The sequence below is a fragment of the Oratosquilla oratoria genome, chromosome 8, assembly GCF_046742065.1.
Source record: "Oratosquilla oratoria isolate Oo_2021 chromosome 8, ASM4674206v1, whole genome shotgun sequence".
Taxonomy (NCBI): Eukaryota; Metazoa; Arthropoda; class Malacostraca; order Stomatopoda; family Squillidae; genus Oratosquilla; species Oratosquilla oratoria.
Window position 1 is genome coordinate 1,786,474 of NC_134784.1, and position 17,112 is coordinate 1,803,585.

At 38.1% G+C, this 17,112-nt stretch overlaps 1 protein-coding gene across 1 annotated transcript in view; it reads left to right on the top strand.

Annotated features, from left to right (window-relative positions):
- The window catches only part of LOC143027521 (uncharacterized), a 66,643-nt gene that overhangs the window by 3,991 nt on the left and 45,540 nt on the right, over positions 1 to 17,112 (top strand). The window contains exons 2-3 of the mRNA XM_076188807.1: positions 7,068 to 7,200; positions 7,521 to 7,645. Of these exons, the coding sequence (XP_076044922.1) occupies positions 7,068 to 7,200; positions 7,521 to 7,645 (258 nt within the window). The remainder of the gene's footprint in view (positions 1 to 7,067; positions 7,201 to 7,520; positions 7,646 to 17,112) is intronic.

The window sequence follows — 17,112 nt, forward strand, 5'->3', positions numbered from 1 at the left end:
TAAAGCTGCTACTTCCAGGTACGCAGCGTTATGGATCACAGCCAACAGAGTCTGACTTCTCCCAGTGTACGGCCAGTACATTAACCCACTCAACCCACCAACTTATGTGGCTCCCTCCCTGAGATGATCCTGTCTGGCTGAAAGACGTTTTGGAGAAATAAAAGGAGATAAATTGTTCAAAATACCTTTTGGACATCTACTTAGTAACCTGGAACCAGCCCAGAAACTTGTCGCAAGAGATAAAATAAAACTTCAATACTTCAACAACGCCATTGTCGCTGTGTGTACAATATATATATATATATATATATATATATATATATATATATATATATATATATATATATGTATGTATGTATGGAAAGAGTGGTGTAGGTAAAGTCCAGGTAGGAGCAGACTTTACCTACACCACTCTTTTCATACATTTGTCTTTTTCTCTTGTCGAATATAGGAGGTACCAAGATAGGAGGGAGGGTGGGGGGTGAAGGGGAGTGGAATATATGGGGAATGAAATGGGTGGGACTGGTTTCTATGCCTTTTTCTTTTTGGCTACCCTCCTTGTAAGGGGGAAACGCCTTTGTTTTATATATATATATATATATATATATATATATATATATATATATATATATATATATATGTATGTATATATATATGTATGTATATTGTTACGGGACGGCTGGTTAGTGAAGAGACGTTACGTATAACGGATAAGTGCTTAAGAACCAGCTCACTTCTAGAAGCCACTGTAGGACTGAACTATCTGGTCAGGGCCTAGATAATTCGTAAGACTAGAAGTAAAGGTAACAAAGAAGATTCCAGGAAAGGAATATTAAACTAGCGATAAAACTAGTAAACGAAATTATTAATATGGAAAATATTTACAGGCAATCAACACAAAAGAGAATGGGCAGTAGGGTCAATGGGACCGTTACATGATTATATGAATATGGAAATTATCGTTCAAATAAGAAACACAAGATACGTATACAATATGGTACTATCTAAGTACAAAGAGATCAGGAACATGCATCAAAATAAGTAATAAGTACAAATATAAGTAAAGTAATGCAATGTATATCAGACACGTAATGTAGGCAAAAAGGGTGATCACTTCACACCAATCGTCTCATGAGTCTAAACTTCCAGTTTTTATCAAGAGATAAGATATGCGAGAAAATGACGAGGAGTGAGCGATTTCCACCGCTTATATACCATTGGACCGGAAGCGGGATACTTCCGGTGAAGTGTGCGAGTGAGTGAAAGGGGGGGAGGAGGGTAAGTTAACACACGTCAACATGGGTAGTTTTAGGACCCTCGACTCGCTTGAACAATCTATTTATTTAGTAACTGTCAAATCTGTGCGCTCCGAACTATTCAGGATATCGCTTGTCTGTTTGTTCTACAAGAGTGCGCACCTCTCTCCGCACGTAGGCAAGATTACATATAGTGGACGGGCGTTACTGCTTAACATTGTTACAATACATACATAGACAAGAAATATGAACATAGTTATGTAATACAAAGGAACACAATTCTATAACATAATTACACATATGACGTAATATCTAATATTACGTTACACCTCCACCGTTTGGGAAAGCTTTTCACTTTCTGTTGAAAAGCTATGTTCTAGAAAGGACGTCGGCTAAAACATTAAAGACGCCTTTTATATGATGAATTGTTAGATTAAAGGGTTGGAGAAATAAACTCCAACGTGTAAGTCTCGGATTCTTGTTTTTCATAGTCTGTAGGAACTTTAAAGGGTTGTGATCCGAATATACTTGAATGGTAGTTGAGGAACCCAGGTAGACTTCGAAGTGGATAAGGGCCTGGACCAAAGCGAGCGTCTCCTTCTCAATTGTTGAGTAGTTCTTCTGCGCAGGGGACAGCTTCTTGCTGTAGTAGGCGATAACGTGAAGAACTTCATTGTGTTCTTGCAAGAGGGCGGCACCGATACCGGTGTCGCTGGCGTCGACTTGCAGAAGAAAGGGTCGTTGGAAATCGGGTGCCCTTAGAACTGGTGCGTTAGTGAGAAGGGACTTCAGGTTTTTGAAGGCCGTCTCACAGGTAGGTGTCCACACGAAGTCGTGGTCTTTTCTCAACAGGTCAGTCAATGGTTCTGCTACATCTTGTTTCTCAGATAAGTGTCCTACTTTTATCTGAAGATTTTGTAGTATCTGAGAGTTTTCCAAGGGAATCTCAGGAGGATTAGGCAGGTTATCAGGCGGCTCTTCCGATTCTATTGTGGTAGAGCTGCAAGCTGGAATTGGATCTCTGGTATTTATGTGACAGAGACGGGAACTATTTCTTCTGTCTGGAGTTTTGAGTATGTAGTTGAGATCACTGGCTCTGGACAAGACTTCATAGGGTCCTTTGTATTTAGCCTGCAATGGATTTCCTGGTATGGGAAGATAAAGTAACACTTGATCTCCTGGAGAGAAAGTTCTAAGTTTAGAATTTTTATCATACCGACCTTTCATTACTCGTTGAGCATTCGTCAAGTTCTCTCTTGCCAACTTCCAAGCTTCTAACAACTTCTCGGTGACCTGGGACACGTATTTCAAAGAAGGAACAGGTGGTTCTTCTTTCATCCATTGTTCATGAAGTATCTTTAGGGGACCACGGACTTCATGACCGAAGACTAATTCTGACGGGCTGAATCCAAGGCTTTCTTGAATTGTTGTTCGGGTGGCGAACAACAAAAAGGGGAGTCCGTCTTCCCAATTTCGAGTGTTCTCAGCACAGAAGATTCTTAACATTGTCTTGAGCGTTTGGTGAAAGCGCTCTAGAGCACCTTGTGATTGAGGATGATAGGCGGAGGAAGTTACATGATTTATACCTAGTGTTACAAGAGTTTCTCTAAACTTGTTGGAAAGAAAATTACTTCCTTGATCAGTTTGAATGTTATTAGGAAATCCTACCATAGTGAAATATTTCAACATTTCTCTGATTATGTTTTGAGCTTTAATATTTTTCAAAGGAATTGCTTCTGGAAAACGAGTGCTCATACACATGATTGTGAGAATGTACTGATTTCCTTTACTTGAAGGAGGTAAAGGTCCTACACAGTCAATAAGAACTTTTTTAAATGGCTCTTCCATTACAGGAATGGGATGGAGTGGAGCTTCTACAATTTTCTGGTTGGGCTTACCTACAAGTTGACATGTATGACATGTTTTACAATATTGGGCAACATCTTTGACAACCGTGGGCCAATGGAAATGTTGGGTTATGTTGAACAAGGTCTTTCTTACCCCTAAGTGACCTGCTAAGGGAGTATCATGAGCCAATCTTAGAACATTATTCCTGAAACCAAGAGGGAGGACTATTTGATTCCTTACTTGCCATGGCTGGTCAGCGGTTGCGGTGGATGCTCTCCATTTTCGCATTAGGACTCCGTTTTCTATATAGAAACCTCGTGACATATTTTCAACTTCTTCTGGAGATGAAATAATCTCGTACAAATTTTTAAGAGAATGATCTGACTTCTGTTCTTTGATTAATTCTGCTCTAGATAGAGAAACTGGTGAAGAAGAAGATGGGTCAGTTTGGGAGAATAGGGATTCTAAATTATAGGTCTCCTCTTCAGATTTCTTGTACTGAGATCTGGTTACAGCACAAGCGGGAAACAACTGTAAGTTATCTGAAGGTTCTACTGAGGTCTTAGGGTTATTTGTTATTAAGGGAGAAATGACTTTGCTTCCAGCGATGTCATTGGCCAACAATAAGGATATTCCTACTATGGGAAGAGAGTCTACTACTGCTACTTTAACCATTCCGGTTGTTAAATCAGACCGCAAGAAAACATTATGTAATGGACATTTTACAATTCCTCCAACTCCTTCTATCAATATATCATAACCTGTATATGACTCACCCAGATTCTGCAAGACAGAATTTAAAATCAGACTTTGCTTTGCTCCTGTGTCTCGGAGTATGGAAATAGGATATTGTTGTGAACTACTACTATGAGATATAGTTCCTGAAGATACAAATGGTTTGAAACAAGGATCATGATCTGATGAGGGGGGTTCTACATTACTTGACAATACCGGCTTCTTTGGTAGTTTATCCTGAATAGAGGATTTTGAATCATCTGATTTTATATTACTTACAAGAGTTGGTGTCTTATTGGAGAATGAGGGTGTCAGTCTCTTTCTGCAATTAGAAATGTGATGGCCAACCTGTTTACAATATGAACAAGTTACAGGGGGATTAGTCTTAAACCTTTCCATTCTTTGCCAAGGTTGGTTTGGAGGATATTGATTGAAATCAGACCTGTAACTGAAATGTGATGGGCTAGACTGATTTTCAAAGTGTTTCTTTGGGGACCAAGGATCAGAGTATTTTGTTGAATCTGGAATATATGACTTTGACTTTTGGGATTCCATTTGTCTTGACTTAGGTTTATGATTTAGTGTGAACTCATCAGCCAATACAGCAGCTTTAGTTAAAGTTTCGGGAACATGATCATCTATAAAAATCCTAAGATCTGTCTCTAAGGTATTCTTAAACTGCTCCAACAAAATCAACTGTTTAAGTCTATCTAAGGTGTCCGTTTCACTAGCCAAACACCACCTATTGAATAACCTCTCTTGTTGAGCCGCATATTCTACGTATGTTAACTGAGGTGTCTTCCTATAATTACGGAATTTCTGTCTATAGGCCTCTGGTATTAGTTCATAAGCTTTTAAAATACAAGCTTTCATATTATCATACTCGCTTTCTGCTTCTGAAAGAGAAGTATAAATTTGCTGAGCCTTACCCTTAAATTGTGTTTGAATGATTAATGGCCAATTTTCTTTAGGGATTTGTAACTGTTGCGCCAATTTTTCCCACTGAAGAAAGAAAATTTCTGGCTCTCCTTCTGAAAATTGGGGTAGAAGTTTTACATACTTGGAGATATCTATATGACCTTCCTGAACTACGGGTTGTCTATCAGCAATCCTAGCTTCTACTTCTGCCTTCTTTAATTCTAACTCTAGTTTCACTTTAGCTTCCTCTTCTCTAGCTTTAAATTCTGCCAATTTGATTTTAGTTTCGTCCTCTCTTTCTATTTGTTTCACTTTAGCTTCCTCTTCTCTAGCTCTAAATTCTGCCTCAATTTGCATTTGTTTCAGTTTAGTTTCCTCCTCTTTAGCTACTTGTTTCACTTTAGCTTCCTCTTCTCTAGCTTTAAATTCTGCCTCAATTTGCATTTGTTTCAGTTTAGTTTCCTCCTTTTTAGCTTTAAATTCTGCCTCAATTTGCATTTGTTTCAATTTAGCTTCCTCCTCAATTTCTACTCTCCTGACCTTTAATTCAATCTCCTTAATCTTAAGTTCGGTTAGTCGTGCCTCTATTTCTAACCTATTTGAAGGAATTTGTATAGCTGTAATCTCTTCTGGAGATAAGATCTCATCTTCGATCAGATTTTCAACGAGTTCCTGAAGTATTTTTTTCTTTCGCAAACTTGTATCAATGTCTACTCCAAAGTGCTTGCCTATTTCTATCAAAGTGTCTTTAGTTTGTTTCTTTAAGAAACTTACCTTGGGATTTTGAACGAATTCTTGAATTATATCATCCATCTCTATAAGAATGTGTTAAATACCTGATCCAATATCCTTGGCAAGGGTCGCCACTTTGTTACGGGACGGCTGGTTAGTGAAGAGACGTTACGTATAACGGATAAGTGCTTAAGAACCAGCTCACTTCTAGAAGCCACTGTAGGACTGAACTATCTGGTCAGGGCCTAGATAATTCGTAAGACTAGAAGTAAAGGTAACAAAGAAGATTCCAGGAAAGGAATATTAAACTAGCGATAAAACTAGTAAACGAAATTATTAATATGGAAAATATTTACAGGCAATCAACACAAAAGAGAATGGGCAGTAGGGTCAATGGGACCGTTACATGATTATAAGAATATGGAAATTATCGTTCAAATAAGAAACACAAGATACGTATACAATATGGTACTATCTAAGTACAAAGAGATCAGGAACATGCATCAAAATAAGTAATAAGTACAAATATAAGTAAAGTAATGCAATGTATATCAGACACGTAATGTAGGCAAAAAGGGTGATCACTTCACACCAATCGTCTCATGAGTCTAAACTTCCAGTTTTTATCAAGAGATAAGATATGCGAGAAAATGACGAGGAGTGAGCGATTTCCACCGCTTATATACCATTGGACCGGAAGCGGGATACTTCCGGTGAAGTGTGCGAGTGAGTGAAAGGGGGGGAGGAGGGTAAGTTAACACACGTCAACATGGGTAGTTTTAGGACCCTCGACTCGCTTGAACAATCTATTTATTTAGTAACTGTCAAATCTGTGCGCTCCGAACTATTCAGGATATCGCTTGTCTGTTTGTTCTACAAGAGTGCGCACCTCTCTCCGCACGTAGGCAAGATTACATATAGTGGACGGGCGTTACTGCTTAACATTGTTACAATACATACATAGACAAGAAATATGAACATAGTTATGTAATACAAAGGAACACAATTCTATAACATAATTACACATATGACGTAATATCTAATATTACGTTACAATATATATATATATATATATATATATATATATATGTATATATATGTATATATATATATATATATATATATATATATATATAAATACATATATATATATATATAAATATACATAAGTAACATTTGCTAATTTTCATTCTTTCAGTACATTCATGGAGACATTTTTATTTATTTATTTATTTATTTAATCTTTTTTTTTTTTTGGGGGGGGGTTATGATTTGAAGCCCAACTCCTACAGAAATAATTTAGTATGACTGACTAAACCGGGTTTATTTCGATTTGATTTACTTGGTTTGGAGGCGATTCGACAGGCCCACACTGAACCGAATGAAACAAGGCGCCAGGACAAAGTTCACTGATCCGGAATTTGGATCAGTGGGTGTGTCACAATACCTCTACACTGAAATGACGAGACTCTTTCCAGCAGTTTATATTCTCTACTCCCCAAGAGTACAGAAAGTGTACATTTTGTAAAGAAAAAAAAAATCCGTTATCTGTAACTTTATGCTGTTTCCACTCAACAGCGCATTTGGCATGCGGAGGGTCTACGGGCAACAACGCCACATATCTCCAGAGCCCCGGATACAGAAACACCTTCAACTACGCTGCTATGTGCACCTACACCATTAACCTTCGTCCTGATGTTTGTCAACTGAGGTGAGAACTATTTGAATTTCTAAATGCAAAAGTGTTTCTATGCGCGTCAGTTTGCGTTGATAAAAGAAACTATATTCGCGCCTATTCGCATGATTATGTGCTGTGCTAATGACCCAAACATTAACGATCTTCATCACCACCTCAACCACTATGACTGTTGCTGTCTTCACTACTTCCTTCACCATCATCATAAATATCGCTCCCATCCACCAACCACGTCTATTATGAATCAGTGTTCTTAGAATTAACAGGCACTGCAGTACGAAAAACTTATGATGTGCTCAAGGCATTTGTAGTTCATAACTCTCCTCGTGTGGCAGATTGGACATCAATGAGCTGGACATGGCACCTCCAGATATTACGGGCAGCTGTGAGGAAGATTTTCTTCGCGCCTCCCAAGACACGAAATTTATCAAACTTTGCGGCAGAACCATCGATAACCACTGTAAGTAATTCCAGGAGATTAATTTTTTTTCTTCTTCTAAAATTACGACAGTAACGATTACGGTTATGATAATGACAATATCCTCATTCCACAGTACTGGTGGCCTTGGCAACTCAAATGACAGTAAGCTTGATGATTTCCTATGATTTAGGTCTTGATAGCAAAATACCTATCAGTGATGTCACAAATTTGGCGTTGTGACACACTGTCTAGTGCTTCCCATTTTCTTTCGTCTTTTTCAGCTCCTTCGGCTTTTTTTACCTTTCCTTCGCTCTATGGAAGCGCTGGAAGTCTTAAGGCCTCTAATAACTACTTGCTATTTTTGCTCCCCCTTCTCCCCAGATATTGTTGTGAGAGCTTAACACTAATTGGTTACAGTGCCTTATCAAGTCTAGATATATTTTATTAACTCAGGTGTTATAATGTTAAGATTGAAATGTCTCAACTTCTCAATTAGTTTAACTAATTCTCCATATTACAGTTTTGCATCCTTGTACTTTGTAATTATCATTGATACATTTTACCCTAAGTATTACCATTTGATCTTATTTTTTTTCATTGCTTTGGTTGGAGCGTCCGCTGCGTTTCAGAACCCCCCCCCCCACCTGCGCGCTTTCCACTTCTCGTCTAGGCTAGATATAATTAGGCTAGTTAGGATCATGTGTCTCTTTCTCGTAACTAGTAATTATCTCACAAGACTATTGGAATTGCCTCAACTTCTGCCGAGACGTTGCATCACATTCCTCTCGCAATTTAACGATTGGAAAAGTGCCCGCCGAAAAACAGCGTACTGTGCCTCATGCTTGTTGCCGTTGGTATCACGCAGTAGGCAGTAGGCAGGCCACACTCTCCCATAGAACGCGTCCTCTGTGGACCTCGCTGCCTCGCCAGTGTACAAATACCCACGAACATGAATAAATTATTCTCGTCGTTGGCCATCGCCAATCACGTTACAGTGACTCGTTTTGTGTTCTGGAAACTTACAGAAATAAGAAAATGTGTTTCGTGACGTGCTCCGAAATCAGAATCTGTCTTAGCACAAAAATCTAATCTCCACAACTCCTACCTGTCCTAAACCTACACTGGTCCTCACCAATTACTCCCTCTCTTCCTCTTCTAATCCTCTCAATTAAGACCCTCCCATAACCCCTCCCAACTACACTTAACAAGCTGATCCCTCTGAAACAACTACACTCACACTTATCCCCCTTTCCCTTGTAAAGTGGAACTATACAGGCACTCCTCCAGTCCTCCGTCAATCTACCCTCTCTTAAACAAACATTAAATAATCTCACCATCCAATCCACCATAACTGTACCTCCTTTTTTCAGACATTCTGCATGACATCCATCCAACCCAGGTGCCTTACTTGCCCTCATCATCTTAACAGTTGCCTTCACTTCATCTTTCCTTATTTCTCCTCAATTTTCCTCACTCATCACGGTCATTTTCTTAGTGCTTCTTATTGCAACTACATTTCCCTCCCTATCCTCCTTCACATTTAGCAACTCCCTAAAATACTCTGCCCACCTTCCTCTCACTGCCTTCTCTTCCGTTATCATCTCTACATCTGCACCTTTTACCTTTTCTTCTCAATTTGAATTGCCTCCTCTTCCTCTTAATTTCCTGCCAAACATATTTTTATTACTTTCAAAATTTTCTGTCATACTCTTACCCCATTTCACATCTGCTCTCCCCTTTGCCTCCTTTGTCTTATGCTTTACTTCTCTTTTCTTTACTTTGTACCTCTCATACAATTCCCTTGTCCTAAAATGTAACCAGTCTATGAAAACTTGCTTCTCTTCTACATCCTTTTTTGCTTCCCCATCCCACCACTCACCACCTTTCCTTCTATTTACTACCATCCTTGTTCCACACGCCATCTTTGCACACCTTGTGACTCCCTCTTTGAACCATCCCCATTTCTCCTCCACTCGTGGTTCTACTCTATCCTTTTGTCCTTTTCCTCTTTCTCCACCTATCCTCCATTCTCAACTTACCTTCCACCAAAAAATGGTCTGATATTCCCCCACTTTCTCCCCTTTGAACATGTATATCCTTAATTCTTCCTGCTATACTCCTGGTTACCACTATATAGTCCATTAACGCTCTTTCTACCACCCTTCCATCCATCACCCTCTCCCATATTTTTATGCTTGATTTTCTTCCTAAACACTGTATTTGCTATCATCAACTCGCTTTCGAGACACATCTGCACCATCAACTCTCCACTACGATTTTTTCCTGGAACTCCACACTTCCCAATCACTTCGTCCATTGGTTCATTTCCTACCTTAGCATTGGTATTGGGAGACCTTAAGGTCTCCCAATACCATTACGTTGGCATTTCTCTCTAATCCCTCTATGTATCCAAAATGCCTCCCTTTCCTCTACACTCTTCTCACTACCAGGCACATATGCACTTACAAAAACCCACATCTCCCTTCCCAGTTTCACCTTCATCCACATTAACCTTGAAGAAACCTCCTTCCATTCCACTACACGTTTACCTATCTCCTCACTTACTAGTAGAGCCACCCCTTCTCTCCCTCGTCCTTTCTTCACTCCTGAGAACATCCCAACTACAATCCCAAACTCACACTCGTCCCTCCCTTTCAACTTAGTTTCACTTGTGGCGTCCTGCGGCAAATGCAGGATACGAAGTTACATATGAAAGAAAGGAAAATACCGCATGACGCAAATTCTGTAGAAATGGCATTTGTATACCTACGAAGTTTGTTTCATAAATCGATATGTTATTAAAAATTCCTGTTTACTCACGTACAAGTGTGTTATTATGTTAAATATTGAAAATGTGTGTACCCGTTGCTATGTTTGTTTGGGCCCGTGTCGCTGTGATCGGATGGAAATAATTGTTGTAAGTTTATTGTTTCTAATTCTTTATTTAAAATTTGAACGCTACAAATTCTTAATGCTCTTAAATAGAAAGGATTAAACTAAGTGTTGCTTCGGGCCTCTAATTTAAGAGCATTAAGAATTTGTAGCGTTCAAAATTTAAATAAAGAATTAGAAACAATAAAATTACAACTGAGCAAACTAGGTTATCCAAATTGGTTGTTGACAAAAGCTCTTAGCAAGGCAAAAATCAGCCATTATAAGAACTCTTCCCAAACAAAGAACCAGCACAATTGGGACAATACTTGTATAAAGATCCCATACAACCATTTATTGGACGAAGCTTCTAAAATGTTACCACAAGATAAAATTAGATTGGTCTTCAACTATCCTAATAACATTTTTCATAAAGCAGTAAACATACATCATAAACCCAAATCAGATAATAACCCTGGAGTATATAAACTACCTTGTAAAGATTGTAATGAGGTCTACTGGGGTCAAACTGGTAGGGACCTCAATACCAGAGTAAAAGAGCACAAAAACTCTGTCAGGTATGCACAAAACAACTCCGCGGTCTTCCTCCATACATCAACAAAGGATCACCGCATAGATTGGAACAAACCAGAAATAATTTATAAATCCAATTGTAGCTTTAGGAGAAAGATAGTCAAATCTTTCCTCATTAAACACTTGCCAAATTTCAATACATCAAAAGGGCAATGGTCACCTGATTGTATAACAACTTATGCTGTGAATAAATTATTACCATTCCCGAATCCGCCCCACCTCGGACATGTGACTTGAGCCACCTCCCCTTGTTCCCACTTTGTACCTCTCTCACTGTATATATTCTTGTACATCTTACCTTGTATCTATCTGCTGAAGAGGACCACAGTAGTGGTCGAAATATACAGTTCGTCTGTTTCTTTTGCTTTGTTTCTCCGACAGTGGGTAATTTAAAACATTTTACTAAATATTCTACTCCTATTTCTTCTTGTGATATATATATATATATATATATATATATATATATATATATATATATATATATATATTTGTGTGTGTGTGTGTGTGTGTGTGTTTGTGTTTGTGTGTGTGTGTGTGTGTGTGTGTGTGTGTGTGTGTGTGTGTGTGTGTGTGTGTGTGTGTGTGTGTGTGTGTGTGCGTGCGCGCGCGTGTATGTGTTTGTATTCATCTTTCACCTTGGTCTTTGGATCACGTGCTGGACTCGTGATCGACAGCTATTTCCCTCCCGGAAGAGAGCTCAGAGCTCGTATGACCGACCTATGGGTAATGTTGTGACCTTACACGCACACACACACACCCTGAGCTCCCTGCCCACGAGAGTTGGAGTAACGACTTGAAACGCAGCGATACTGAAATTATTTCAGCCCTAGGCAGGATTTGAACCAGGACCGCCGTAGTGACAGTCGGAGACTACCCACCGCGCCATTGTGTGTGTGTGTGTGTGTGTGTGTGTGTGTGTGTGTGTGTGTGTGTGTGTGTGTTTACCTAGTTGTATGTACGTAGTTGTATTTTGCGGGAACGGGTGCTACGCTCGTGGTGTCCCGCTTTTGTATCTCGCAGTGTCTAGTTTGCTCTAACTCATGAATGGATTTTGCACACACTATTTCGTTGTCCAGTTTGTTCCAAGTGTCCACCACACTATGTGGAAAACTGTTTTTCTTCAGATCTCTTCTGTAGCTATGTTTTTTTTTTCTTTCCATGCCCTCTTGTGCTTCTCTTGTCCGAGTTTAACAAGTCCTCTCTATCGAGTATTTCTGTGCCCTTCATGATTCTGTAGATGGTCAGTAGGTCACCTCTCTTTCTTCTTTGCTCCAGAGTCGGTAACTCCAGTCTAGCCAATCTCTCCTCATATAATAATTTTGCAAGTGCAGGTGTCATTTTTGTTGCTGCTCTCCGGATTCTTTCTATTTTCTTTATATTCTTTTTGGTACTGGGTGACCACAATGTCGCCTTATTAGTGTGACCAATATATATATATATATTTTTTATAATTTCTTCGTCCAAATATGTAAATGCCACCTTTATTGATCTTAGCAAGTTGTAGGATTCTCCGACAATTTTGTTTATCTGTTTATGTGTTTATCATAGGACAAGTCTTTGAGATAATTACACCCAAATCTTTTTCGGATTTCTCCTTTACCTCCTTGGTTCCAATTTTATATTGTCCTGATATTCTATTTTTGCTTTTTCCAAACTCCATTATGCTACACTTGTTAATATTGAAGTCCACTTCCCATTTCTGACTCCAGTTCCATACTTTATTCAGGTCTTCCTGCAGTGATTCACAATCCTTTTCAGTTTTTACTTTCCTTAACAGTTTGGTGTCTTCTGCAAAGAAGATCATGTAACATTTCACATCATCATCCATGTCATTCACATAAATAGCAAACATTATTGGAGCCAATATAGATCCTTGCGGTACTCCACTGATCACTTCTTTCCAATCTGAATATTTTCCTCTGAGCACTACTCTCATCTTTCTACCAATCAAGAAGTCCTCCATACATTTTATTAGGTTCCCTTGTATCCCTCCTATATATTCCATTTTTTTTTTTTTTATTTATTTTTTATAATTTTTATGTGGTACTTTGTCAAAAGCTTTTTGTAAGTACAGGAAGGCACAATCAGCCCATCCATTCCTTTCTTGCACTATGTCTATTAATCTTGAGTAGAACATATAAAGTTTGTTGTACATGATCTTCCTTGTCTGAACCCAAATTGTCTTGGGTTTATTATATTATTATCTTCCAGGTGTTTTACCCATCTATTCTTGATGATTTTCTCACAAATTTTGGCAATAGTGCTTGTTAGTGAGACTGGCCTGTAGTTAGTTGATTCTCCCTTATTTCCTCCTTTATATATTGGTACAATGTTAGCATTTTTCCAAGTGAGCAGCTTATTATGTTATGTATTTTGTCCGTTAGTTCTTCTTTGCATTCTTTTAGAATCCAATTTGCAATTCCATCCGGGCCATGTGATTTCCTGACGTCAAGGTTTGATAGATGTTCCAATATTTCTTTTTGTGTTATTGTTATTTCGCTCATGGTGGGAGATCGCCTTTCATTACCTTCGTCCCGATATTATGCTTTCTCTCTCGTGAATACATATTTGAAGTGATTATTCATGACTTCGGACCATTTCTAATTCTTCTGTGTATTCTATATTTCCTTGGCGTAGTTTCACCATTTCCTGTTTGTTTTTAAGTTTACCATTCATCTATCAATAGAATAGCTTGGGTTGCTCTTTGCATTTGTCTATAATATCCTTTTTATTATTTTTTTCCTCTCCTCTCACTTTAACATACTCATTTCTCTAGTTTATGTAAACTTGCCATTTTCCAGTTTTTTTTTCTTATCTTTTCTCCATCTTTTCCAACCTCTGTCCCTTCTATCTTTTGCCTCACTGCATCTTTTGTTGAACTAGCATTTAATGTACACACTCTAGCTTCTGTCCTGGTACATGAATATTCACCCCTTCATTGTAATTATCCATCAAGATATCCCTTTTCTCTTTCACTTTTGTCATGTCCATGTAGAATTTTTCCCAGTTCGCATTCTGGAAGAATTTCTTTAGTTTTGCAAATTCCGTTTTGTAGTACATAAATTTTCCTTTCCTATACTTTTAATTTTTCTCCATGTATATTTCTTCCTTTAGTTTAGTCTCAATGAGTTTATGGTCACTCTTTCCAATTGGTGTCTTCTATTGGATTTTATCCGCAATTTCATGTTCTGTTGTAAATATTAAATCTAGTTTCGACGGCTCCTCGTTATTCCTGTATCTGGTGTTTTCACTGACCCACTGAGTCATTGTATATTCCATGGTCATGTCCAGTAGTACATTACCCCACAAGTCTTCTCCTCTCACTGTCATGTTCTCCCAACAAATTTCTTTACAATTGAAGTCCCCCATAATTACCAGATTACCCCCTCCCATTAGTATCTAATTCAATGATTGCCTTGTATCTTCTAGCATCTTTTATGTTCGTTCTCTTTCCGAACGTTCGTTTTTTGGGGGCACATAGGTCACCACAAACTTTCTACTTTTCACGTTCTTGTCTTCGACTTTTATCATGATCAGTTCTACATTACCTTTGCCCTCTGCAGTTTTTGTCACATTCAAGATTTTCTTAGCCAAGAACATGATTCCTCCTCCCTGTTTCTTGTCTCTGTTTTTAATCCAGTAATTGTATAGTCCATGTCCAACATCGATGGATGGTATTTCACCCTTTAATTTAGTCTCCACAATTCCTATTATGTCAGGTTTTTCTTCTAACAGGTAATCATTAAGTTCATTCAGTCCTGAGATTAATCCGTCGATGTTAATATAGGCTACTTTCAATTTTCCTCTTTCTCCATTTTTTTTTTTTTTTTCCTTTGGTTCGCCCATTCTGATGTACCATTTTCTCAGTCTCATGTCGATTACTCTCCAATATAGTTACTTGCTTTCGGTCTCCGTTCTCTTCGCGTTTTTTCCCCTTAGCTTCATCTCTTAGTGTCTTCTCTTTTTCTAATTCCTCAATACTCATTTCTCTTTTTATCCATATCTTATTGTACTTTTCACTCCTTGCCAAGTTGCCTACTTTTCAAATATGTCCTCTACCATTTGTGATCTTAGTTTTATCTTTAGTGATCGATTTCTATCCTTAGAATAGTGACCAGTTCTATATGCATCGTCTACGTCTTTCCGTGTATCTTGGGCTCCATCCTGAATTTCTTTTAGGATTGCTATTGCTGTCTCTTGTTCTTTTTTTCTCTCATGTGTGTGTGTGTGTGTGTGTGTGTGTACATATTTATTCTGTATGTATGTGTATTTACCTAGTTTTCTTAGTTGTATCACACGGTAAGGGTAGCTACGCATGTGGTGTAACGTCTCTATCTTGCAGTTTCTAAATTGTTCTTAAATTTGTGTATGTTTTTTGCACATACTATCATTTTGTCCAGCTTGTTACATACATCCAGCACTCTGTGGGGAAAGCTGTTCCTTTTCAGGTCTCTTCTATAACTGTCCTTTTTGGGCTTCCTTCCATGTCCTCTTGTATTTCTCATATCCCAATTTAGTAAGTCTGCTCTATCAAGGACTTCCATACCGCTTATGATCCTATAGATAGTCAACAAGTCTCCTCTTTATCTTCTTTGTTCCAGGTATCGGTAACTCAAGTTTTGACCATCTCTCTTCGTATGACAGTTCTGTAAGTGTTGAGGGCATCTTCGTAGTTGCTCTTTGGATTCTTTTAATTTTCCTTATATTCTTTTTGGTACTGGGTGATCATAGTGTCGCTGCGTACTCCTATCTTAGTCTTATCAGTATAACTAGTATTTTCCTCACCATTTCTTCGACCAAGTAAGTAAATGCCACTTTTATTTATCTCAACAAGTTGTAGGTTTCTTCGACAATTTTGTTTATCTATTTATCAGGGGACATGTCCTTTGTGATGATTACTCCTAGGTCTTTTTCAAATCTCACTTTCTTTACTTCTTTTTCACCGATTCTATATTGTCCTCATATCCTGTTTTTACTTTTTCCAAATTCCATTATACTACACTTCTTACTGTTGAAGTCCACTTCTCACTTCTGACTCTATTCCCAAATTTTTTTCAGATTTCTCTGCAGTGACTCATAGTCTATTTCAGTGCTCACTTTTCTCAACAACTTTGCGTCATCAGCAAAGAAGCTCATGTAATTGCTCACATCCTCATTCATGTCATTCACATAAATAGCAAACATTATTGGAGCCAGTACTGATCCTTGTGGAACTCTACTAATCACCTGTTCCCAACTAGAACCTAAATTTCTGAGCAATATTCTCATTTTTCTTCCATGCAAGAAACCATCCATCCATTCTAGTAGTTTACCTTGTATCCTTCCTATGGTTTCCAGTTTTCTTAATAGTTTTTCGTGAGGGACTTTATCAAAATCTTTTTGTAAATCCAGTAAAGCACAATCAGTCTATCCGCCTCTTTCCTGTATTATATCTAATAGTCTTGAGTAAAAACAGATCAGAGTTGTGGCACATGATCTTCCCTGTCTAAATTCAAACTGTCTCGGGTTTAGTATGGTGTTCTCCAGATGTTTTGTCCATCCATTTTTTATAACTTTTTCACAAATTATGGTTACGGTACTTGTAAGGGAAACAGGTCTGTAATTTTTTGAGTCTTCCTTTTTTCCTCCTTTATATATTGATACGATGTTGCCCTTTTTCCAGTCTTCTGGTATCCCTCCTATAGTTTTCAGTTTTCCTAATAGTTTTCTATGAGGCACTTTATCAAAAGCTTTTTGTAAACACAATTAGCCCATCTGTCCCTTTCCTGTAATATATCTAGTAGCACTGAGTAAAGACAGATCAAATTTGTTATACATTATCTTTCCTTTTTAAATCCGAATTGTCTCGGATTTAGTATATTGTTCTCCTCCGTGTGTTTTATCCATCTACTTTTTATAACTTTTTCATAAATTTTGGCTACCGTGCTTGTAAGGGAAACCGGCCTGTAATTTGTTGGGTCTTCCTTGTTTCTTCCTTTATAAATTGGTACAATGTCAGCATTTTTCCAGTCTTCTGGGTATTTTTACTTCCTTGAGTGAGC